At 52.4% G+C, this 25,184-nt stretch overlaps 2 protein-coding genes across 9 annotated transcripts in view; one reads left to right on the top strand and one right to left on the bottom strand.

Moving 5' to 3' along the window:
• Positions 1–675: 675 nt before the first annotated feature.
• YPEL1 (yippee like 1) lies at positions 676–18,388 on the top strand. 7 transcript variants are annotated; one of them, XR_007471876.1, is made up of 9 exons: positions 685–911; positions 4,997–5,150; positions 6,365–6,449; positions 12,822–13,104; positions 14,407–14,450; positions 14,802–14,910; positions 15,610–15,835; positions 16,660–16,746; positions 17,171–18,388. XR_007471876.1 is itself a non-coding variant. In XM_004276032.4 (7 exons), the coding sequence occupies exons 1-7, from the start codon at positions 873–875 to the stop codon at positions 15,697–15,699; spliced, it is 804 nt and encodes a 267-aa protein (XP_004276080.3). In that variant the 5' UTR covers positions 685–872; the 3' UTR covers positions 15,700–18,388. The 7 variants fall into 7 exon arrangements, 2 of the variants coding, with proteins under 2 accessions (XP_049554460.1, XP_004276080.3); XR_007471874.1 differs by having other exon boundaries at positions 16,660–18,388; XR_007471875.1 differs by having other exon boundaries at positions 15,610–16,746.
• Positions 18,024–25,184, bottom strand: part of PPIL2 (peptidylprolyl isomerase like 2) — a 24,484-nt gene continuing 17,323 nt past the window's right edge. Inside the window, exons 15-21 of one of the 2 annotated variants that reach the window (XM_033439632.2) lie at positions 25,031–25,148; positions 20,842–20,898; positions 20,168–20,240; positions 19,998–20,060; positions 19,770–19,909; positions 19,488–19,607; positions 18,024–19,357 (exon numbers count right to left, since the gene is read on the bottom strand). In XM_033439632.2, coding sequence (XP_033295523.1) covers positions 19,511–19,607; positions 19,770–19,909; positions 19,998–20,060; positions 20,168–20,240; positions 20,842–20,898; positions 25,031–25,148 — 548 coding nt within the window. In that variant the 3' untranslated portion in view covers positions 18,024–19,357; positions 19,488–19,510. Of the gene's footprint in view, positions 19,358–19,418; positions 19,608–19,769; positions 19,910–19,997; positions 20,061–20,167; positions 20,241–20,841; positions 20,899–25,030; positions 25,149–25,184 lie in introns of those variants that run through there. The other variant, XM_049698483.1, reaches the window with a different exon arrangement.

Raw genomic sequence — 25,184 nt, 5'->3', positions numbered from 1 at the left:
GGCCGGGGGACCCACACAATGAACACAGGGGAGGCCTGCGGGGCGGAGTGCGGACGCGGGGCGGGGCGGGCTGTCCGGGGCTTCCCCACGGGCCACGTGTGCATCCAAGGCGCTCAGGTCCAGCAGCTTGGAGCGGCCGGGATGGGGGCGGGGTGGCGACGCGGAGGACCCGCCCTCGGGACGGGGTCGTCGAGGGGTCCGGCCAGGAAGCCCGGCCCGCGCCCCCTCCCCCAGCCCCCGGGGCTGTGAGCCGGCGTGGCCTCGGCCGACCCACGTGTGCCGGGAAGAGCAGGCGACCGCCAGCTTCCCGGACTCGTGATTCCGACCGCCACATAAACCGCTGGCCGAGATCTCAGCCCTGGACAACCCGCGCCTGCGCGCCGCGCTCCTCTTTTTGAGCCCGCCCCGCCCTAGCCCCGCCCCACACCCGCCCCTCGCGGCCCCGCCCCCGCTGCCCTCGACTCTCACTGGCGGGCTCCGAGGCCGCGCTCGGCGGGCCGGCCAATGGGAGCGCGACGCTCCCCCCACCGCGGCACGTGCGCCCTGCCCTGCCCAGCCGAGGGCGAGCCGGCCGAGCTGTGGGCGGGGGCGCGCGGGGCGGGGGCGCGCCGTCGGGGCGGGGCGAGGGGCGGGGCGCGCGGCGTGTCCGGGGGTAGGGGCGCGCGCTGATTGGTCGGCGCCGCGCTCCCAGGCCGTTAACGGCGGCGCGGCGGGGCAGCGGCTTCAAAACAAAGGGCAGGCGGCCCGGGGGCGGCGGCGGCGGCGGCGGCGGACATGTCTCGCGCGCAGCTGGAGAGGCAACGGCCGCAGCGCGTCCCGGGCCGCGCCGGGGCCGCCGGAGAGCCGCGCCCGCGCTGAGCGAGGCCGGGCCGATGGGCGCTGCGGGCTGGGGCGCGGACCGGCGGGCGGCGGTGAGTAGGGCGGGCCCGGCGGGCGCACCGGGCGGTGTCGGCCGTGGGGCGGGGGGCGCGCTGCGGCGAGACCACCTGCGTTCGGCGCGGACCGCGACTCCGGGTCAGGACCGTTTCCCCGGTTCTCCCTCCTCCCGCCCCTCCCCACCCCGCCCTGGAGAAGGCTCGGGAGGAGCCGCCCGCCTGACGGTAACAGGCTTTTCCCCTAAAAGAAAGGTCGCGCCTGGGGAGGGAAATGAGGACAAAAGGGGCCTCCCAGCGTGTTCACGGAAGGGGGGCGTTTCAAGTTGCCCACGTGAAGGGCGAGGCCGAAATGCCTCGCTCCGCATTCGTTCCCCACTTGTGGCACCGACTGAGTTTCACGGGTGCAGAGCCTGCAGGAGCCTGACTCCTCTCCCGGGCGGGGCCGGTCTCCAACGGGCATCGCCGGGAGTCCAGGTTACGTGTCAAGTTCTGCGTGGGTAAGGGCTGCAGTTCCGTCTTAGATGGACCACGGTGTGGACGACGTTGGCGTCCCCACCCCAAGCTTCTTCTGTGCAGTTGCATTTTTCTTCTGTATGAAATATACATACCTCAACCTGTTGTTTCCTTGCTAAGAATGTTATTCTTTCCACCCATAACCCTCAATCTCTTGAACTCCTACCCAGGCCTCCTTCCTCCGGGGATGGCCTTCAGGTGCGTGCCTGAGCAAGCTGCTGCTCTCCCTGCACCTGTGCCTGCTGCGGCCTCCGCTCTGCTCCAAGAGATGGAACACACGTTGGTTGAGCCCCTGCTCCTCCGCGACAGCTGTGCTTAATCCCGGTGTTGAGTGTTGCGATCCTGCCCGGGTCCCCCCGACCCTCGCCGTGGGACCTGGTCTGAGGGGAGCTAACTCAGGCTCTGGGAGCCCCTCCCGCTGCCTCCCCTTGCATCTCAGGGGCTAGAGTGTCTTCTGCGTGTGGGAGCCCCTCAGCCAGGACCAGGGGGACCCCATCTTAGCACAGCTGTAGCACAAGTCTTGGCCTGTAGTGGGCACTTTAAAAAAGTAACTGAATGATCTTAATCACCAATCTGATTAATCGTTTTTCTGATTTTATTTTTTTTAAATTTTATTTATTTTAGGCTGCATTGGGTCTTTGTTGCTGCGCGCGGGCTTTCTCTAGCTGTGGCGAGTGGGGGCTACTCTTTGTTGTGGTGCGCGGGCTTCTCGCAGTGGCTTGTTGCGGAGCCCGGTCTAGGTGTTCAGGCTTCAGTAGTTGTGGCACACGGGCTCAGTAGTTGTGGCTCTTGGGCTCTAGAGCGCAGGCTCAGTAGTTGTGGCGCACGGGCTTAGTTGCTCCATGGCATGTGGGATCTTCCCGGACCAGGGCTCAAACCCGTGTCCCCTGCATTGGCAGGCGGATTCTTAACCACTGCAGTCTCAGGGAAGTCCCCGTCTTTCTGATTTTAAATCAACTTCTTTATTTTGGAAACTTAGATTTACACAAAAGTTGCAAGGATAGTACAGACAGTCCCAACATGCCCCGCACTCCGTGTCCCCGGTGTTACCACCCCATGTTGCCATGGTATGTTTGCCAAAATTAAAAACTGTTAGAGGTATATGCCTTTGACTAAACTCCAGACATTACTTTTTCCATTTTTGAAGCACTAAAATTTATAAAGCTCTTTATGTTGAGAGCCTTTGACCCCTACCTGCCTTCACCAGGTTCCGCCAGGATCCTCTCAAGGGGCGGGGGTGGCCGGTACAGAGGGCAAGGACTTTCCATGCAGTGTCTTTTTCTCCCTGGTAGGCTGATGAGTGGAACATAGTTTCAAATATGAAGAAGCAGTAGAAGTTCCCTGCTTAAAACCTTCTCATCCCTGACACTTTATTTGCAAGTCACTTGCTTTTAACTTCTTAGAAAGTAGTTAGATCTGCTAATCAGCAAAACCTGCAGGGAGTGGGAATTGTGAGCAGAGAGTTGAGTGAGGGGAGGATGGAGAAAGTTCTGAACCACCAGGTCACTGGAGGCTGAGGGTTCCGGGGAGGGCAGTGTGAGTTGAATTCAGGAAAGAAGTCGAGAGAATGAGGTCCAGTCAGCTGCCGGCGACATCACTCCCGTGATAGTGGCACCGGCACTGCTGAAAGCCTGTCGCCGGTGATGGAGCCAAGCCACGTAGTAGTCCATACCTGAGAAGCCTGAGAACCAGGACCAGGGTTCCCCATGGGGTTTGTGAGGCGTTGAGACAGCTTGCCAACCCTCGGCTACTGCAACAGCAACCTGACACCTGGTGTGATTCTTGGGTCCTCCGTGGGACTCACGATTCACCCCCATTTTACAGACTGGGTACCAGCTCAGCTTGAGGCCCCACAGGCTCTGCGTGTGTGGCTTGGTTGGGTCGAGCCCCCTCAGCAGCCTGACTCCCGCAGCCACACGGGTCCCAAACCCCCAGCACCGGCCCCATTCTGGCTTCTCTCTGCCACTGTTTTTTCCCTTCCCTTCCCCAGCACAGGGATGCTTAATTATGTTTCAATTAGCATGTGCTTAATAAAATGGCGTAAGATTCCCAGGCTCTTTCCTCCCACTTCCAGCTGAAGACAGGGCAGCCCTCCCTCTGTCATGCCTGCATCTTCCCTTCTTAGCGAGGAAAAAGGCAACCTCTGCTAGGAGGCATCCCAGGGCCACGGCTGGGAAACTTAGTTAGTGGGAGAAATTAAAAAGAATGTATCACAGGTTCTTAGAAAAGAAAGGCTCAGTGCCAGCGCCCTCCTCAGCAGTCTGGTGGGAGGAGGTGGAGGCAGGCCACGCTGGGGGAATGAGGAGGCTGGTTACGGGGGGACGTGGGGGCAGCTGGTGGGGCATGAGGGCAGAGGGGGCTTCATCTGAGGGCGCAGGAGGCGGCCGGGAGAACTGAAGGAGTCTTCTCGCCCCTCCCAGCGGGTCCAGGAGTCCAGGAAGGCTGCGGTTCCAGGGACGTGGAAAAAAGCTTTTCACCCTGTAATTTAAGTAGGAAGTCCATGTGTGCAAAGGGAAGCTGGTACTGCCCGAAGCAAATTGTACACGTGCTGTTGCTCTTTGATGGACACCTTCCATTCCCCCCCGCCAACGCCTGTGGGCCCATGTGCTGTGTGTGTGTGTTTGTGATCAGTACCTACAGTTGGTATCAAAATCAAAAGTTACAAAAAAGTAGATGGTGAGAAGGAAGTGGCTGAGGCCCCACCTTAGAAACAGTTCCGATAAGTCCATCAGTGCGTTTGGCCAGTCTCTCTTGGTGAGACGGGAGATGGTTTCTAATCTCTCGTTATTACAGGCAATGTTGTAACAGCCTTTTCCGGGTTACTTTGCGGAATGCCGGCGATGGACCCTGGGCCTGGGGCCTGCGCCTGGGAGCGCCAGTGGGTGCTGCCAGATGGAAGTGATGTCCCAGGTGCCTTCGCCAGTGGGGTTGTCAACTTTTTAAAATTTTTGCCAACCTGCTAGGTTGTAAGACAGGTACAGTGTGCCTTTGGTTTGCATCCGTTTGTGATGTTCACACCTGCTCACGTGTCTACAGACACGTGTTTACAGGGGTCCAGGGTGTAGATTCTCAGCTTTGAATCCAGCTGCACAGCTTGCTTACTAGCTCTCGGGGTGTCCGTTTCCCTGTCTGAACGGTGGGACTAATCAGACCACTCGTGTCTTAGGGCTGCTGTTAATTCATGGGATTCTCATAGACCAGCAGCAGCCTGGGCCACAAGGCTCTTGGGCACCTCGTGATGGTGCTGGATGGGCTGCTCTCTCCTTGCTGGATGGGACAGGCGCGTGGGCAGCACCTTGGCCTTCTGAGCTGTGTTCTTCCCCACTGTTGCCAGCGCTGGAGCTTGTGCACCAGCCCCAGGGAGACCCGCTTCCCTGCCCGCCTGTGCCTCCGTCCCTCCCCGCAGCCAGATGGGCGAGGCAGGGCTGGGAGGACAAGTGAACCCGTATGGGGACGAGAAGGGCCGGGAGCCCACGCCCTCCCGGGAGTGTCAGCTGCTTGCTTGGGTGCTGGTTCTCAGGGTTTGTCTTTGGAAGCGTGGTAACAGCACCATATGGACATGGGCCTGATTTACGCTGTCTTAAAATAAATATCCATGCTTATTTTAGGAGAGAAACTTCTGGAATCCAGAATGTTGTTTTTGGCCTAAGAACTTACCCCACACTAACATCTTTGTGGGGTGGTGGCTGCTCCCCAAACCCCGGGGACACAGCGGCTGCAGTAGAAGTGAGGCACGTGATGCATTGCACCTCAGGTACAAAGGTGGGTCCTGACTTGTCAGCAGGTGTGGTTGGAAGAGCCCATCTGTGTACTGGTGGCTGGAGAACTTGGCCAGGATTTCCCTGCCTCGGGGACATCCAGCCTGAAAGCCTAGTTAAATCACGACATGCTTCTCTGTGACTGAGATCCAGCCAGGTTGAGCCGCTGCTCCGCTAGGACCCCTGGGAGGGCGGTGACAGGGGCGGAGGGCGGGACGCCAGGGTGGGAGGCACACCCAGCCTTTGAAGGGTGACTGTGGGTGCTGAGGATGGACCAGGCTCCACAAAGGTGACAGGAGCCCGAGAGTGGGGCTGCTCTGAGGGAAGGGGCGTTCAGGTAGGCCCCCGGCATGTGGGGGGCATTCACGGCATGGAGAAATTCAAAGAAACAGAAACACTTGGCAAGTTGCCACTTTATTTTATTTGCGGGATCTTAGTTCCCCAACCAGGGACTAAACCCAGGCCGCCTGCAGTGGGGGACGGAGTCCTAACTTCTGGACTGCCGGGGACGTCCTAAGTTGCCCCTTTAAATAAGAGTCGCCCCATCAGAGGCCACTCTGATTTAGAAACGAGGGGTGTCCTGCTTTCTAATTATGAGTCAGAGTGGTGTCATTTGTCTAAAGGATGGGCTAAGTGAAGGCCGTTTCTTTAGTCTCTGTTCAGGTCACTGGGAGCCGTGCTTCTGCCACTAACGGGGCCCAGGACTCTGAAGGCCTGAACCACCAGGGATAAGAGAGGAGTTTATTCATTTAAGGGTCCTTTAAATACAAAGAGAAAAACTCAGGTGAAGATACTGAAACAGACAACATGTGTTCAGTCAGCACTGCAGTCAGAACAAGCGCTTTCTGTCCTTGCTAAGGCTGGTTTTTCTGTCCTGAGCCAGGATACCCCAGCCTTGGTGAGTCTGAATGACCCTGAAATGACCGCTCCCAGGCCGGCTCCGGCGCAGCACGAGCTTCCCTCTGGCTGCTTCTGGCCTCTGACGTGATGGAGTTCAGGACACGCCACCCCAGCGTGTGGCACCTAGGCTTCCTGAGTATCTTAAGCTTGAAGGAGTTTGAGAAAACAGCAGAAGCGGGGTGGTCAGAGTGACCTTCTTCCCTGAACCCGGCCATGAAACTCCCCTTTGAGAGGGCCCCCTCCCTGCACCAGGAAGAGGGAAGGCAGGGAATTGGGGCCGAGAAATCTGTATAAACAAACCTTGTCTTGTCTTCCTAGTTACTCCTTCACCATGGACCACCCCAGCCCAAACCCCTCCAGCCTCATCAGTTCTTCACAAACTTATTGATTCCTTGTCTAAAAGGTATAAAAGCTTCCTGCTCCTGTTACTGTTAGTTTCATTTTCAGACCCAGCCAGGGACCCTAAGAGGGTCAAGGAAAACTTTCCCTTCCCTGCAGACACTTGTAAGATAAGTTCTAGACTCAAAGCTCTCTCTGTCTCGCTGACTCCCTGGCTCATTTGTACACACACATACACCCTCCTGGATTGTGATTTAAATTGCATTTAACAATTACTTTGGGGACGGTTCATATATTTACAGTATCTTCCAGTCCTGGTCATGATTTAGCTCTCCATTGCTTTAGGTTTTTATTATACCCCTCAGAGTTTTCTAATGTCCTCTGTAAAGGTGTTTCCGGTCTCTGAATGTGCTCTTAGATACTTTATTGTTACCCTGTTGTATGAGAGTATGGTTTCCCTTATAAGCCTTTTCTTGATTTACCAGCTGGCTGGGACTTCTGGTACCGTTGAATGGAAGTGGCAGTGTAGAGAGCATCCTGGTTTATTCTTGATGTCAAAGATAATGTTTTCTAAGTTTTACCATTAAGCATGAGGTTTGCTGTGAGTGGTTTTGGGATTTTTTTATTTGTTTGGTAGATGCCTCGTAAAAGGTAAGGAAGTTCTCTTACAATCTTAGTTTGTGTGGAATGTTTTTTAAATTGTGAATGGATGTTAAATTTTTGTTGAATGCTTTTTTTTTGCATCTATTGAGATAAACAGAACAATTGGTGGTAAATTTTTCTGATATTAAATGATCTTGCATTCCTGTGATAAAATCACCTTAATTATATTGTACCATCCTTTAAAATACTGCTAGACCCTGTTTGGTCATATTAGGATGTTTGCATCTTGGTTTCTTTGAAGAAACTTACAGTGAATTCCCTTTTTTTTTTTTCCTGCACTGCGGGTCTTTCAGGATCTGTTCCCTGACCAGGGGTTGAACCGGGGCCACAGCAGTGAAAGCCCAGAATCCTAACCACTAGGTCACCAGGGAACTCCCCTGAATTCCATTCTTGTACTGCCCTGACCCAGGTTTGGTGTCAGTTTATGAATTCCATTCTTGTACTGCCCTGACCCAGGTTTGGTGTCAGTTTAAGCTACATCAGGTGGTTGGAGAGTGCTTCCCCTTTCTCTTTCCTGAAAGAGTTTGTGTTGGATTGGAATGAATTCTTCCTTGAAGTATGGTGGAACTCTTCAGGGAAGCTCCTTGCCTGTAGGTGTGTTTGATTTGCATTGATATGTGTGCATATTGGGGGAGGAGACTTTTTACCAGTGATTTGATTTCCTTGATGTTTATAGGATTATTCAGGTTTTCTATTTCTTCTTGAATCATATATATTTTTTTATTTTTTATTTTTATTTTTCTTTTTTTGCGGTATGCGGGCCTCTCACTGTTGTGGCCTCGCCCGTTGCAGAGCAAAGCCTCCGGAAGCGCAGGCTCAGCAGCCATGGCTCACGGGCCCAGCCGCTTCGCGACATGTGGGATCTTCCTGGGGCGCGAACCCATGTCCCCTGCATCAGCAGGCGGACTCTCAACCACTGCGCCACCAGGGGAGCCCTTGAATCATATTTTTAACTTAATGTTTTCCAGTAATTTATCTGTGTGGTTTACATTTTCCAATATATTGACTTAAAGTGACCGCAGCACCTCTTCCCCATGAGACTTGCCCCCAGAAGGCATTTCTGATGGCTGGCTCTGCTGTCAGAGGTCATTAGTCTTTTCCGAGAATGCACATTTGCCTTGGCGATCCCCCCTAGTGGATCCAAGTTTTCCTTTTCTGTTTCAATATTTTTTTCCTATTTCTTTCCCTCCTTACATTTTTTGGGGGTTGTTTTCCTGTTACTTCTCAAACTTCTTAAAGACGGGTGTTTAGCTCATTAATTCCACCTGCTTATTTTCTAATAAGAGTCTACATTCCCCTTTAAGTTCTGGTAAGTACCTATTTTGTTATTGTTTAGTTCAAAATATTTTCTAATTTCCATTATTCTTAGACGCATGGGTATATAGAAGTACATTTCCTAAATTATAAACATATGAGGATTTTCTTTTTTTTTTTTTTTTTGCGGTACACGGGCCTCTCACTGTTGTAGCCTCTCCTGTTGCGGAGCACAGGCTCCGGACACGCAGGCTCAGCAGCCATGGCTCACGGGCCCAGCCGCTCCGCGACATGTGGGATCTTCCTGGGGCGCGAACCCGTGTCCCCTGCATCGGCAGGCGGACTCTCAACCACTGTGCCACCAGGGAAGCCCGAGGGTTTTTCTAGTTATACTTTATTATTGATTTCTAATTTAATTGTATTGTGGTCATCAGAGAATATACTGTGGTTTCAGTCATTGAATTTGTTGAGATGTGCTGTGTGGTCAACTTTTGTAAATGTGTGCAGTAAATGAGTCTGTGGTTCTTAGATACAGTTTTCTACATGTATTTTAATTCCAGTTTCTTCATCACAATGTGCAGATCCTGTATATCTGCCCTCGTTTGTGTTGTTCTACCAGTTAGTGAAAGATGCAGTAAAATATATACTATATTTTATACAAATATATACTATGTATTTATATATACTAAATATACTATAAATATATAAATTACTATGTAAACTATTTATATACTACAATTACTAGTCCTATTTTGATTATAAATTTATCTCAAGGTTTTTTCAATTTTTGACCTACGTATTTTGAGACTGTGTTATTAGGTAACAAGATTTACGCTTGCTGTTTATCTCCCTGCTGTTTTATCTCATAAAGTTTTTCGATTAAATATTACTGTGTAGGGACTTCCCTGGTGGCACAGTGGTTAAGAATCCACCTGCCAATGCAGGGGACATGGGTTCGATCCCTGGTCCAGGAAGATCCCACATACCCCAGAGCAATTAAGCCCATATGCCACAACTACTGAAGCCTGTGTGCCACAACTACTGAAGCCTGTACACCTAGAGCCCGTGCTCTGCAACAAGAGAAGCCACTGCAGTGAGAAGCCCGCACACCACAACGAAGAGTAGCCGCTGCTCGTGGCAACTAGAGAAAGCCTGCGCGCAGCAACAGAGACCCAATACAGCCAAAAATAATTTTAAAAAATTTTAAAATGTTACTATATAAGCAAAATATGAATATATTTAATATAGTTTTTACTTTATTATTATTTTTCAATATTTGTTTTTAGTTTGGCTGCGCTGGGTCTTTGTTGTGGCATGCGGGCTTCTTAGTTGCGGCATGCAGGATCTAGTTCCCTGACCAGGAATCGAACCCGGGCCCCCTGCATTGGGAGTGCGGAGTCTTACCCACTGTACCACCAGGGAAGTCCCTTTACTTTATTATTTAAATATCTTTTTCTATCCTTTTGCTACTTTAACTTTTTTTTGTTAATTTTTATTGAAATATAGTTGATCTACAATGTTGTGTTAGTTTCAAGTATACAGCAGAATGATTCAGTTATACATATATACATATACTCATTCTTTTTCAGATATTTTTCCCTATATGGGAAAGATTACAGAATATTTAGTAGAGTTCTCTGTGCTATACAGCAGGTTCTTGTTGGTTATCTATTTATATATAGTAGATGTGTGTAAATTAATCCCAAGCTCCTAATTTATCCCTCCCCCCCGCAACCCCCTGCCCTACCTTTCCCCTTTGGGAACCATAAGTTTGTTTTCTAAGTCTGTGAGTCTGCTTCTGTTTTGTAAATTAGTTCATTTGTATCAGTTTTTAGATTGTACCTGTAAGTCGTATCATATAATAGTTATCTTTCTCTGTCTGACTTAACTTCACTTAGTATGATCATCTCTAAGTCAGTCCATGTTGCTGCAAGTGGCATTATTTCATTCTTTTTTATGGCTGAGTAATATTCCATTGTAGAAATATACCACATCTTCTTTATCCATTTATCTGTCGATGGACACTTAGGTTGCTTCTGTATCTTGTCTATTGTAAATAGTGCTGCAATGAACATTGGGGTGCATGTATCTCTTCAAAGTATGATTTTCTTTGGATATTTGCCCAGGAGTGGGATTGTTGGATCATATGGTAGCTCTGTTTTTAGTTTTTAAGAAACCTTCATACCGTTCGCAATAGTGGCTGCACCAATTTACATTCCCACCAACAGTGTAGGAGGGCTCCCTTTTCTCCACATCCTCACCAACATTTGTTATTTGTGTTCTTTTTGATGATAGCCATTCTGACAGGTGTGAGGTGATATCTCATTGTGGTTTTGATTTGCATTTTTCTATTTTAACTTCTTTGTGTGAATCACATACATACAAGATATCCATAAAACAAATATACTGTTAGCAAATAATTATGATTCATAGGTCTGTGTTGCCACCACCCAGGTTCTAGCCATATCTTTTTATCCTTTCTGCATCCTTGTTTAAGGTGTGTGTCTCATAAGTAGCATCTAGATAAAGTTTGTTTTCTGTCTAGTTGAAACCTTCAACTCTAACATTTAGTTCATTTATATTTAATATATGCATTGAAATATTTGGGTTTAAATCTTCCTTCTGTCGTTGTGCTTCCTGTTCTTCCCATGGTGTTTTTCCTCCCTTCCTCACCTCCCTTTACAGGTTTGGAAGTTATACACCTGCTCTTTGTTCTTGCAGACATTTCATCAGAAATTACAACATTTATCCTTAATGTACCAGAATCTACATTTAATCCATACGTGGGTCTTCTTTTTTGGACAGTACCCAGACTCTGGGAGTCATTGGTCTGCGCCTTCACCCTGGCTTCTCCTGCTCACACATCATGAGCGGATCTCTTCAAAGTTCTGTGAGACGCTGCTGCTCTGCCCACCTGCACATTGACCATTTTCTTTACTCACCATTCTGCCTTCTTTTAGAGTCTGAAGTTTAGACTTTAGTGGGGGTTTTTTGTTTTGTTTTTCTGTCTGAATCATATCCTTGGATTTCCTTTAGAGATATTTTGCAGAAGTCAAACTTTTTAGTTGTCTGCAAATGTCATTTCCTGAATTCTTTTTATTTATCTATCTATCTATCTATCTATTTATGGCTGTGTTGGGTCTTCGTTGCTGCACGCAGGCTTTCTCTAGTTGCGTCAAGCAGGGGCTGCTCTTCATTCCAGTGTGTGGGCTTCTCACTGAGGTGGCTTCTCTTGTTGTGGAGCACGGACTCTAGGTGCATGGGCTTCAGTAGTTGTGGCTCGCGGGCTCTAGACTGCAGGCTCAGTAGTTGTGGCGCACAGGCCTAGTTGCTCTGCGGCATGTGGGATCTTCCCGGACCAGGGCTTGAACCCGTGTCCCCTGCATTGGCAGGCGGATTCTTAACCACTGCGCCACCAGGGAAGCCCCCATTTCCTGAATTCTTGAAAGATATTTTCACTGCATGTAGAATTCTGGGAAAGCAGTTATTATCTTTCAGGACTTTACAGGTACCTTCCCCTACTGCCTTCTGGGTTCCACTGTTTTACTTGGGAAGTTGCTGTTGAAAAGTAATTTTCCCTTCCTTTCTGGATGCTTCTAAGACTTTTTTTCTTTTTTCTTTGGTGTTCTGCAGTTTCACTATTAGGTGATCAGGTGTGGCTTTTTTATTTATCTTGCTTGGGATTGTTGGACTTGCCTGTGGATTGGTGTCTTTCTTCAGTTCTGGAATCACCTCCTCATCTCCTCACATAGTGCCTCTGCCCCATTTTCCTCTCACTTTACCTTCTGTAAATCCACACACATCTGTGCTTTTGCTGTCAGATCCAAGAAGTCACTGCCAAATCCAACATCATGAAGATTATTCCCTACATTTTCTTCTAAGGGTCTTACAGTTTTTACATTTAGTTCCTTGATCCATTTTGAGTGCATTTTTGTATATGGTGTGAGGCAGGGGTCCAACTTCATTCTTTCACATGTCAATATCTTGTTTTCCCACACCGTTTGTTGAAAAGACTGTTCTTTCCACATTGAATGGTTGTGACACCCTTGTTGAAAATCACTTGACTTTATATGTGAGGGTTTACTTCTGGACTGACACATAATTTCTCAGAGATTAATACTGGATCCATCACACGCGTATTCATAAATGTCATGGTGCTTTGAGTCGCCAGTTCCATTGTTTGGGACAAGATGTATGCAGTGCTGCTGGCCTCACTCAGATGGGAGTCATGTTGGCTGCTGTTTCACATTTTCTGAAGCCACACAATATAAGATGTATTTGGGCAAAAGTTTTCTCAAATTATTTATGTGTAAAACTAGTTCACCTGCCACTTCCAACTAAATTTAGAATGGCTAAGCCATGATTAGCTATTGGTGTTTTATGTACTCATATTACTATTGAAGTATTAGATCTTTAACGTCTAGGCCTGCACTTCCCTTCTTCACAACAGGCTTCCTAAACACACTTTTTGTGTTTCATTCTCTCTGTGACCCTCTGCTCTGTGTTGACTTGTTGACAGGTTGTGGCGTTTTTCTCTCACCCCAGCTGTGTGGACAGAGCCACACGCCCTCCGAACAACAACGGCTCTTGCGTGCATGTTCCAGTGTTTCTTCTGTCAGAGAGCCCAGCAGAGCTGCAGCTCCTCCCGTGCCAGCCCTGAGCTGAGCCAGGAGTGCCCAGCGGAGATGGTGAAAATGACAAGGTCCAAAACTTTCCAAGCGTATCTGCCAAACTGCCACCGAACGTACAGTTGTGTCCACTGCAGGGCCCACCTGGCCAATCACGATGAGCTGATCTCCAAGGCAAGTGTCTGGTCAAGAACTCGGTAGGCTGTCCTCAGCCGTGATCACTGAGCCTAAGTGTAGACAAATACTGAACCACCCCATGGCCTCCTGGGTTTGCTGGGCCCAGAATGTCTGGAGCCCTGTGGATGGCACTGAGGGAAATTGTGTGTGTGAGTGAGGGCAGCTACATCGTGGTCTTGGCCGAGTGGTGGGTTTTGGGGGCCAGGCCACGGGCCTCTGAAGATCCCACAGTAAGATGAGTCAGTGACTTGTAAGAGCAGTTAAATTCATGTAAAGCCAGGGGACGTGGACAGTACAAAGGAAGCCTGGAAAATCTGTGGAAATAGTTTCATAATAAGGGAATTAAGAAAATTTTAAAACTCAGAATAGTTAAGAAGAGAAGAGGCTGCCTTGGGGGCAATTGGATCTTTCAGGAAAGAGCCTGGGAGGGAAGCTCTGCCAGGGCCACGGCGCTGTGGGGGCCACGAGCAGCCCCCTGGGGGTGAAGAGGGCAGGACCTGCCTCATTGCCTTGAACTCTTGACTAGCAGTTTGTCCTGTTTATAACCAACCACTTGGGAACATTTAAAACAATCCCTCGGGAGACAGTGATTGTCCTCCCTCCCCGTGCTTGTGGGTCACGACCCCCACCCATCCTCTAAGTCTGCCTCCCTGGGCAGGAGCCTTCTGCTCCTTTGAAAACAAAGTCATCAAGAAGTTTCTGGAATCCATGCTTAGGCCTCTTGTTTCAGGCAGTTAGAACATCATCTCTGTACTTGTGATAAGGAAGTGACAGGGTCCTTTTTTCGGGGGGAGACACACGTGCGGCTTGCAGGATCTTAGTTCCCTGACCAGGGATGGAACCCGTGCCCCGTGTAGTGGAAGTGCAGAGTCCTAACCACTGGACCACCAGGGAAGTCCTGGGTCCATCATCTTAAGGGAAAGCCATCAGATAAGGTGGTGTCTGTGCCATCACTGCTTCTGTGGCCCCTCTGTGCATTCAGAAGTTTCAGTGGAAGGGCAGCCCCTCAGCACCAGCTTCGGAGGGAGAGCTGCTCCGGGGCCTCCAGATCGGCCGTGTAGCTCAGGCACTGCTCTGGCCACACGGTGGGGGGAGTGGGTTGTTAGTGTCGAAAAGGAATTTGAGGTGCTTCTTTCAAAGGACCCCAAAGCCAGTAGTAAGCTGTTCTTTAAAATAATCAAGCACAGAGGCCCTCTGGGTGGAGCCGCCCCGACGTGGCCTCGCGTTCCAGCTGGTGATGAATGGCGTCACTTCCATCTGACCACGACAAAGCCTTTAACCCCTCTTTCTTCTTTGCAGTCCTTTCAGGGAAGTCAGGGACGAGCCTACCTCTTCAACTCAGTGTGAGTATCGCTGCCTTGGCCTCGCCAGTGCCGTGTCTGCCACCAGGCCCCGCGTGCTGCTTCTGAGAGCCTGCCAGTGCTCGCTGCCATCGAGGGCTCAGAAAAGCAGATGCTTTTTTCCCAGGCTGGGTGTGGTTTGTTTCCCACTGGGGTAGATCTTGATTTCCACCGAGACAGCAGGACTGTGGGCCCCTCCCCACAGCCTGTCCCATCCTGGATTCTCGGGGGAGGCAAGAAGTTGTTCAAAGGTGGGGGGAGTCAGGAAGGACACCCTGTATCCTGGGAACAGGTGGTGGGGGCGGAACTGTGGGCCCGGGGCCCCATGAGGGTCCCAGCGCCTCCTCCCCACAGGGTGAACGTGGGCTGCGGCCCTGCGGAGGAGCGGGTCCTTCTCACCGGCCTGCATGCCGTGGCGGACATCTACTGTGAGAACTGCAAGACCACACTCGGGTGGAAATACGTGAGTGACCGCGGGTCCGCTGTAATAAAGAACACATTCCCTGTGGAAACAAAACATGCCAGGAAGCGGGATAGGTGCTGCCAGTCAAGGAACATGTTTAAAAACCACACCTTTTAGAGTCCATGGACTGGGGGAGGGAGGGATGGTCACCAGCCAGGTGGGAGGTGGGGGACTGGACATGACCCTGCAGTTGTGCTCACAGCAGACCCCTCGGGGCCCACCCCCAGGACCCGCCTGGGCCCTGGGCCCTGGTCCTGTCCCACACACCACCCACCCCCAGACTCCAGCACGGGGTGGGGGCTGTGTCTGAGCCACTGCATCCCTCGCCCCCGAGAAGGGCCTTCCCCTGTCCACCATCTGTGACCCTGAGGACTTCACTCCCCTGTATCTGGAGTCCCGGGAAGGAGGCCTTTGCTTGGCTTCCCTTCCCAAACTGTCCTGCACATGGTCGGTACTCAGTAACAAACTTGAATCAGTAGTTCCCGACAAGTTTCACCATCATTCTGAGAGTCCAGGCCAGACCTGCCCTGCTCCTGAGGGCTGGTCACCCAGATAGCCACCCCTCCCCCACCCTGGACCACACGGCGCAAGGGGCGTCTGGGGAGACGTGATACTGCAGTTATTTTCTTTGCAAAGTGTAAAATGAAGTTGAAAAACAAAACCGATTCTGTCCTGAAACCTTGTCTCTCTCTTTTCAAGGAACACGCCTTTGAGAGCAGTCAGAAATATAAGGAAGGAAAATTTATCATTGAGCTTGCTCACATGATCAAAGACAATGGTTGGGAGTAAAGTGAAAACTTCCTGTTCTCTTTTGAATACGATTTTGTGAAAAAGACGGTAAAAGTAATGGAAACATAGGCACATCTGATGGCAGTGTTTCTTGAACTCGAGCCTCACAGGCGGCCTCTCCAGGCCAATCCCCTGGGTAAGGCGTCCCTCTGATCTGTGTCTTCGTCAATAACACGGTTATTTCTGAAAAGTTTCAATGCCCTTTTTCTAATTTCTCAAGATGTAGAGAAAAGACCTAACCAACTGGTGACTTATCCATCCAGCTAACACCTTCTTTAACCAATGCCTTTAAGATAGTATGGCTGTGCTCTTTCGTGTTTGATAGAAAACCAGACCGAAGCCCCAAAGCCCACAGGGAGGTCTCTTCAGAGAGCCAGGTTCCCCTCTTGTTTGGAGAGAAGGTATGGTAACTTCTCCCCGATTCGCGGAACAACAACGTTGGTTATTCTTCTTGCAGATGAGCTGTGAGGGCAGTGCTTACTTAGGAATCTCTCAGAAATCTATGAATCTATGCACCAAGGGTGTTTTTAGCCTTGTTCAAAAACAGAGGCCACCAGTAATAACATTTTAGATAAGCTATAGAGAAATGCGTCTAATGTAACATGTTTATTTAAGCCAGTAGCTTCCTTATCTCACAGGCGAGTGAACGAGTCGTTAGCAGAGACGGTCTTGGGCCAGTGTGCAGGCCCAGGCCCAGGCCCATGGGGGCTCCAGGTTAGGCACTGGGCGGCTGGTCCATGGAGTTAAGAGTGGAACGCGCTGGACCAAGGGAAATCAGGTTTCCTTTTCTACTCTGATGTACTTGAAAAAAAAGAATTATTTTTTGCATATTTGAAAGAGGCCAGAGCAGGCTAAGCTTCCAAATTTAACATTTGCCAGATAGTTTTAAAATTTTGGAAAAGGTTACAGTTGGAAGACAGGTTTAAACTTTGCAGTGAAGATGTTTGGTTTGCTCAACAGGTCCCCGTGCCTCCCTGGTTCTGTCCTGTGGGCCGACACAGGCAAGGCCCAGCAGCCGGCCTCCCGAGTCCTGCGTTTCTGCCACAGGTTCAAGTTCCAACTTACTGTGCCTTTGCACGGAGTGGGCACCACCCACGGGTTTTGGCCGCTTTGCAGAGAATGGAGGCCAAAAGGCATTCCCACAACAGTTTTCGTTTTCAGTGTTCTACCTGGCTCTGGCCAGTGGGCCCAGCCTGCCACTGGGCGTCTGGGGGCCACCAGTGTGGTCACCGGGTCATGAGACTCCCGGGACCCCAGTGCTGAGGGTCAGAGAGAGGGCTGAGGGCGGGGGGAAGAGAGGAGGGTACAGGCCGGCTCCCAAACTCCTTCAGACGAGGTTAGTCCTATGGCCACAAGCGTGAGCTGGCTGGGGACAGAGAGGGACTGGCTGCCAGTTGGTGGGTGGCCCTCCCCTGACCCCCAGCCACTCACCTGGGCTTCCCTTTGACACCATCTCTGCCTGGACCTGCAGCCTGGATCGTGGGGAGTGCGCTGCCTGCCGGGTCGTCCACGAGGGTGACCAGCGGGCCTGAATGCATCTCAAGTTGCCAAGGGAAGTGCTTGGCACAGCGCAGACCTCCACTGCAGGCACTCTGCCGCCTCCCAAGCTGGGCCCTGGGCCTGGTCCTCAGTGCCCCGTGAAGGCCCAGCCAGCACCTTCCCTGAGACGTGAGTACAAATCCCTGAGACCCCACCTGAGCCAGCGGCTCCTCAGCCGGGCCTCCTCCCCAAGCTTCAGCCTGTGGCCCAGCTGCTTCTCCAAAAGATGCTTCCTGACGCTGAGGAACCTCCTAAAATTCCTTTGTATACACTCAACTTATATTTAGAGGTTTTGTATGTTCTGGGCACAGTTACTGCTCCTCTGCTCTGAGCACTTTGGTTTTGTGCCGTCTCTGTGGTGGCATCGAAGTGTTTTTACCAGTGGTCCATGATGACTTTTGTATTTTTGTAGCTGACACCAACAAAGACTCTTAACACTTTTCTTGTTAGTCTTCTGCAAAATCCGAGCTCCTTTTGAAACCAAATGAACTGACCGTGAGCAGCTTCGAGGACGGACACTCACGAGACCTGGTCAAGTGCTGGGATGCGCCACCCTTTTAAATTCCTAAACAGTAAATATCACCCTGTGACTTTTATTTATTTAAGATACTTTTTTTCCTTGCGAAGAGTGGGAGGTGATGCCAGGATTATAAATGCATTTAAGTTAAACTATGTAATGTCTTCTGCACAGTACATATACAGACAGTATTTTTATACCTTAATGCTTATTCTTGATGGCATCTGTCAGATATTAGGAGGGATCAGAAATGGGAGTTGTTTAAAAAGTTTAATTTACCTGATAACCTCACCAGGGAATTAACAAAATCTGAATGTTTTTAATGTCTAGAAAACTACAATTTAAGCTCAAAACGACCTACAGAAATGTAAACCCTCATTTGTCAAAGACTCTGGGCAGGCCTGTCCTTCACTGTGGGTGGCACCGCGGGGCTGCAGCCCAGGGTGGCTGGCCTTCCCTCAGGGCAGTTGGGCATGGCTGCCAGACAGACGGATGGACAGAAGCCCAGGCCAGCCCGAAGGTTTGCCCCTCAAGCAGGACTGCCAAGCTCACATGCACAGGCTTCCTCTGGCCCCACGTCCGGCTCTCCGTCCTCTGTCTGTGAGGTTTAAAAATAAAGCTTCCAACATCCAATGTCTCCTAGTTAGCGGCATCACGGGTCTCGTGACCTGACGGGGTAGCCAAGGAGCTGCTGAGGGTGGAGCCCCCAATCTGGGGGTCCAGGCGCCCTAGGCAAGCGTCCCTGTGTGGCCCACAAGGGCACTTAGGCTGGCCGTCACCAGGCCCGGCCACCTCCTCCCCGTGACCCCAGCTCCCGGAGACAGCACGGGCGTGTAAGCCCCTCAATGGAGAGGGTTGGGAAGACGTGAGGGACAGCAGCCTGGCCCAAGGCATCAGGGGAATGGAAAGGTCACCGTCGAGCCCAGGTCCCAGCTGATGGTCATGGGCAGGGGCCTCGGAGGACGGGCTGCACGGTGGGTCCGTATGCAGGGAAGGCACTGCCATCCGTGGGGACCTGCACATGAGGCTCAGAGGAGGCAGGTGAGACAGGCCCAGGGCTCAGAAGCAGAGACGCGGAAAGAGCCACAGTACCTTCTAGAAGTAAGAGCTGTTGGCACTCACTGACGTGAGGTTTCGGGTGAGGCAGGAAAGGAGAGAAACGGGACCAGAGCCCAAGGGGGTGGTGGCCTTGCTGACCCGAGGACACAAGTGCTGAGTAGGGGAGGGCAGTGATGACCCTGTTGGCCTTGCAGAGGGAGTAGACGGGTCCTGGGAGGAGGCAGCTGTCCCTCAGCTTCCATGGGAGCTTCTGGAAGCCAAGGGAGCAGCGTCACAGTCAGGAGGACTGTGGGATGGAGGGCGCGGAAAGGGCAGGCTTTGAAGATCTTCAGTAGAAAGAGACGCCACCGAGCAGGTCCCCAGGTCGTGTGTGAGCACAAGGCCAGGCCCTGAGGCTGGAGAGGAGTTGGCAGGGGCTGGGGGGACGACAGACACCAGCTCCCAGGACCTCTGCTCGCCCTTTGCCAGGAACAGCAGGAGCCAGCTGGCTTCACCCTCCTGACTGAGGCAGAGGAGCAGACGTGGAGACAGGGCCAGGCCGTCCTACCCAGGGAGAGAAGAGGTGGCCCGTGGACTCCCAAGGCCAGGAAAGAGGACCCAGGCCAATAGACCAGAGCTTTATTGAGTTGCAGCTCAAAGGGCAGACAACTCGGGACACAGTCCAAGTCCCTACCAGAATCCAGAGCAGCCAGCCTGCTACCACGAGCTGAAGTCCCCAAAACCTCGGCTGGGCTTTTTCTTGGCCACGGGGACAGCTGCACTGGTGGAGGGCTCTTCCTCTGCTACCCGTTTCCTGGGGAGAGAAGCAGCAGACGAGAGCTGCCATGTGGGTACCAGGCCCCGACCCCCCTTCCTTCACCCTGCACCAAGGCGCCCCCAGCAGCCAGCTCATGCTGGTGCCCCCGGCTGCCCACCCCCCGGCGGTAAGTGCAGGGAGAGCACCGTGGAGACTCACGTGACCACCGGGCTGATGTACTTGCCCACTCCCTGGCGGTACGTCTGGGGGCCCTGGCTCCCCTGCTGGGGCTGGCTGGTCTTGGCTGTGCTCTCCAGGGCCGCTGCCTCCAGCCGCGTCTTCTTCCGCTCCTCAGCGATCTGTGGCAGGCAGGGGAGTGTCTGGCCTGGAGCCCTTGGGCCGGGTGGGGCTCCTGGGGACGGAACGGGCCCCGAGTGCCCCCCTCACCTTGGCGTCGGCTTCCTCGTAGGGGTCCACAAACACTGTGGTGGAGTCCATGCGAATCTCCTCCTGGTGGGGGCGGGAGGGGGTGAGCAGAGCCGGCGCATGCCCCAGCCCGCCTAGGGCCTGCCCAGTGCCAAGCCTGAGGAGCAGCCCCCATGCTCCCGGGCACATACCTTAGGGCGGTCAGTTTTGGGGTCACTCTCCACATTCTCCATGGCCGTCAGTGTGTCAAAGCCTCCAACAACCCTGCAGCAGAGCGATAGGGCACCTGAGAATGTGCCCAGGGCAGGGCACCCCCAAAGGCCATGTTCCTGTGCAGGCCAGGGGCACAGAGTGGCTCCAGAAGGAGCCAGTAGGACCCAGAGATGAGGGGCGGGGTCCCCGGGCCCGGCTGGTGGCCAAGTCCAGCTGCCTGCCAGCTCTGTCAACAAGATTGATCGGGACCCGTCCACGCTCATAATGCCTGTAGCTGATTTTGTGCTACGACCAGAGACGGGGTGTGACAGAGACCATGAAGCCACAGAGCTGGAAATACCATCTGGGCCTTCACAGGATGGGTACCGAGCTCCAGACAGGAGATGGGGAGAGAGACAGGATGTGGCCCAGCTTTAAGATTCGGGACCATTCAAGGGAGAGCCTGAGGGTGCAGGCAGGGCGCTGGGTAGGCCACTGGGACGGGTCTCAGGTCCAGAGAGCCCAACTCCCTGCCCACCCCCATCCCCCGCCAGAGAAGCCCCAAGCCCCCACTTGTGCAGAGACACAGACGGGGCAAGTGGGAGCAGGCCCAGCCCAGGGGAAGGTAGCCGCCCACCCCCGACACACACAGACCTCATGTGCAGCTCCTTACCGCCCGAAGATGGTGTGCTTCCTGTCCAGGTAAGCGCAGGAGCGGAAGGTGATGAAGCTGGGGAAAGAGGGATGGTCAGGGAGAGCCTGCGCCTCCCCACCTGCCTGCCTCGGCCCCCTACCAGGCCGTGCAGGAAGAGGCAGGGGCTCTGCCTCCAGGCCTGACCGCCGCCAACCTCCTACTGGGCCGACGCTGTGCCCACAGCCCGTCCCATCAAGAGACTGACTACAGGACCACAGACTGTAGCCCAGAAGAAAGGAGGCAACAAGCAAGAAGGGGTCCAGACACAGACACACGTGGGAAAGGGACACAAGGGCCAACCTCAAAAATCTTCATGTTTAATTTGGTATAAAAAGGGGCAAATTAGGGGGCTTCCCTGGTGATGCAGTGGTTGAGAATCCATCTGCCAATGCAGGGGACACGGGTTCAAGCCCTGGTCCGGGAGGATCCCACATGCCATGGAGCAACTAAGCCCGTGCACCACAACTACTGAGCCTGCGCTCTAGAGCCCAGAAGCCACAGCTACTGAAGTCCACGTGCCACAACTACTGAAGCCCGCGCGCCTAGAGCCCGTGCTCCGCAACAAGAGAAGCCACCGCACCACAACAGAGTAGCCCCTGCTCGCCGCAACTAGAGAGAAAGCCCGCATGCAGCAACGAAGACCCAACACAGCCAAAAATAAATAAATTAATTTTTTAAAAAAGGCAAATTAAACTCCCCGAGGACACGGATGTGAGAGCCGGCGGGTTGACTGGGGGGGGGGGGCGCTAACCAGTAACTTCAGACATTAGACGGATGTACTTCGTGGCCACAAGGAAAACGTCTAAGTTCCAAACCAGGAGAAGAGCGAAAAGAAGGAAACAAAAAGAAATAGAAGAAAAGACTAAGTAGAAAACAAATTAAGATTACCAGAAGCAGCACAGTGACTAGAAAGTTAAATACACTTAGGACTGTCAGGCTGAATTAAAATAAACCAAGATCTAGGTGTGTGCTGTGTAAGATACTGCTTTAAGACTTCAAGAATCTACAAGGCTAAAAGCAGAAGGATGGAAGCAGACAGAAGGGATACAGGCAGGAAGTGTGGCGATGGTCGCAACATGGAGCAGTCCCCAGAGAAGTGCAGCAATGCCCCCACATCCCCACAGCCCGTGCGGGACCGAGCTCCATCAACACGCGTCAGCAGCTGCCCAGGGAGCGCACGCCTTCCAAGCCCATCGGGCTGCCAGACGTCAAAAATCGCGGAATTGTGCATCCCTGACCTCCGGCCGCCAGGCAGGTCTCCTATTCTCACTTCTAACACAGTTAAAGAAACTCAAGAGAGAATGGAATAAACCTAAAGTAACAGGAGGAAAACAGAAAAACAACAAAAGGGAGACCAAGACATAACAGAAAGGAAATAAAGTCTAAAATTAGCTCTTTGAAAAGACAAAACACCCGATAATATTAGAAATAAAAAGAGAAAACCGCCACCAATCCAGCAGCGGCTATTACTGGCTATTTAAGCAGAGTTGGAAATAATAATAAAAGGTGACACCACCGGCCCTGCCAACAGCACGCAGAGCACCCACCCAGCCCCATGGGGCTAAGAAACCTGCCACATAGCCCTGCCAGGATGAGAGAGACGGAACCACCAGCCACCAGCAAGCAGTGGGCGGGGGACGCACAGGCTGATAAGAAAGGAGAGAACAGAAACCAGGAAGAAGCAATTCGAAGTAGAAACTGAAAATAACTACAGAGAAAGTGAGAGCAGACAACCCTTGTAAGCCCTGAGGAAGAACGGACACAGATGTGGTCAGGGATGGGGAGAGAGGGGGATGCATGGACACAGGCTGAGAATCCAGAGATGGGTGAGTCCCATTCCAGCAAAATGTGAATCAGTGCTTGGCCGGAGCAGCAAAGCCCACCTAAGGGTCAGCAGGACGCTCTGCGGCCGTCCCTGCCCAGCGAGGTCACAACAGCTGCCTCACCTCCAAAGCTGGTCAGCTGTCCCCCCAGAAGGTGCCGGCCACCTCGCCCCATGGGCAGCTCCCACGGTACTCGGATCCCCATCAAACCTGCACAGATGACCCAGGCCGGCCCCCATGTGGAGGGAGCAGCAGTCTACAATCTTGGCCAGGACAGACACACGGACACAGCAGAAAGGCTGGCCCACAGCCTCCGGGAGAAAAACAGCGTATGTTACAGTGACAGACGCTACAGGAAAGCATCTGCAAACTCAGCAACCTCGCTTGAAAAAGTAGGCCCAACAGCAAACCTGATCGGGTGACGCAACAGAGCCCATGTCCTCCCACACACAGCATGATGGTGAGGGGACCATGTTTGCACCAGGAAGGAGAGGACATCCCCTCAAGCTGATAACGTGAATGTCTACGAAGCCTAAGACAGTTTCAGTAAACTACTGGAAATATAAGAGAATTTGATAAAGTACCTAAATAATAGTTTTTCTCTACATGAAAAATAACCACCCAGAATTAGGGAAAAAAAAATCTGTTTACAAAAATATCACAAACTACAAAATCCTTAAGGAATTGCTTTATCCAGGAAGGCAAAGGACCCATGTGAAGAAACTGTAAAATCGCATTAGAAGATAGAAGACATCCAAGGAGAAGTCAAGGCACATCCTTAGATGGAAACTACCCCACGCACGTCCGTTGTTCCAAAGCACACGTCACAAAAAAATTTTTTTAATTAAATAAATAAATAAAACACACGTCACATCGCTCCAATTAAAATAAAATCCAGATTAGAGAATAAGCAATCAAAGCCAAAGCAACGTGCAAACAAATAGTGAGGGTGGACCTCCTGGAACTCACTGCAGAGCCCAGTGCGGAGCTGGTGTGAGCAGGTTAAGTGTAACGTTGGCGGAAGGAACAACAAACAGAGTGAGAGCCAATTCCCACAGGAAGGTGCCGAGTGCCGGGGCACGAGGAGGACGACCCGAGGCCCTCATGGCTGGCGGGAAGTGCCTTCTCTGTGGGAAGCTCTCTCAGGGGCTCCGCTGGAGGATGAGCAGGGAAATCACTGGGAACAAGTCACCTAAGACAGGGGACCACCCATCAGGCAGGAGGGCGTGTTCCGCCCTTCGGGGGCCCCTCCCCGCTCCACCAGTGCCCGCAATGGCCGAGGGGCCAACTAGCTACCTGACAGACTGTGACGGGCATCCTGACTGTTCAGTTGCCAGCAAGGCTGCCATCCACCTGGGGAGGGGACTGCTCTGAGTGACACCAGCACAACTGGGAGGAAACAAACGCTGTGCCCACGTCACACACAATCACCACGGACAAGTGAGATCCCCAAACCGAAGCCTTCCACAACTTCCCCGAGACACACGCACGATGGCACTGGGGACTCCTGAAGCACAAGTGAAAATGCCACAGGAGAGATGTAAAAACATGTGCCACCTTTCCCCGAAATTTTTAAAGTCTGGGAAAATATCTGGAACACAGGTAAAAAATTAAGGATTTTTAAGAATCATGAATCAAGAAACGTAGATGAACTCATAAAGCTCCTAGAGAAGGCTGAGCGGGAGAGAAACACTCCACCTGGGGCCCCATTCCACCAAGCCAGGCGGCTCTGCAGGTGAAGCCAGCAAAGGTGCATGCGAGCCGCCACCCAAACCGTCCTCGACGCGCCATCAGTGGCCATGTGGCCCAAACCAACCTCCGCAGGCAGCATGTGGCTCCTGGGAAAACACTCTCCTCTGAGGCCCTGCAGCTCCCCTGCGCCGCCCCCCACCTTCCACTGACACTTGGACACAGGCCCCCACCCCCCAGACACTTGGACACAGGCCGCCCAAGCCTGTACATCTAGCCTGTTCTCACCCTCTCAGCACCAAAACTTAGACCTACTAGGACCAAGGTGGGTGACCCGGGCATCTAACGCCAAAACACTCACAGCAGAATTCCCGACCCCTCACTGGGTCTCCGCCCCCCGGCCAGGCATCCACATCCACACCCACATCTGGTGCCGCCCTGGCCTGTCGCAGGCACCACCACGAGGCGTGGGGTTGCCGGCTGACTCGTTTTACGTGCAGGTGCACAGGCCCAGCACTCAGGCAGGTCTGCGCGTGTCCCCACACTTTCTGGATTGGATTCGGGGTCGGGGGCACAATATGTAGGGCGAGGCTGACAGAGAACCTGCAGGAGCCACCCCCTCCCCGGGCCCCTCCCATGACCGCCCATTGACTCACAACTGAGACTTGTTGGTGTTGGGCCCCGAGTTGGCCATGCTGAGGACACCGCGGCCCGTGTGCGAGAGGTTGGGCCGGAACTCGTCTCGGAAGGGCTTTCCCCAGTACGACTCCCCCCCTGGAGGAGGAGGGGGCACGTGGCAGCAAGAATGAC

This window comes from Orcinus orca, chromosome 15 (genome assembly GCF_937001465.1).
Source record: "Orcinus orca chromosome 15, mOrcOrc1.1, whole genome shotgun sequence".
NCBI lineage: Eukaryota > Metazoa > Chordata > Mammalia > Artiodactyla > Delphinidae > Orcinus > Orcinus orca.
Note: the sequence above shows the minus strand (reverse complement) of the source record. Positions and strands in the feature narration are given on the sequence as shown.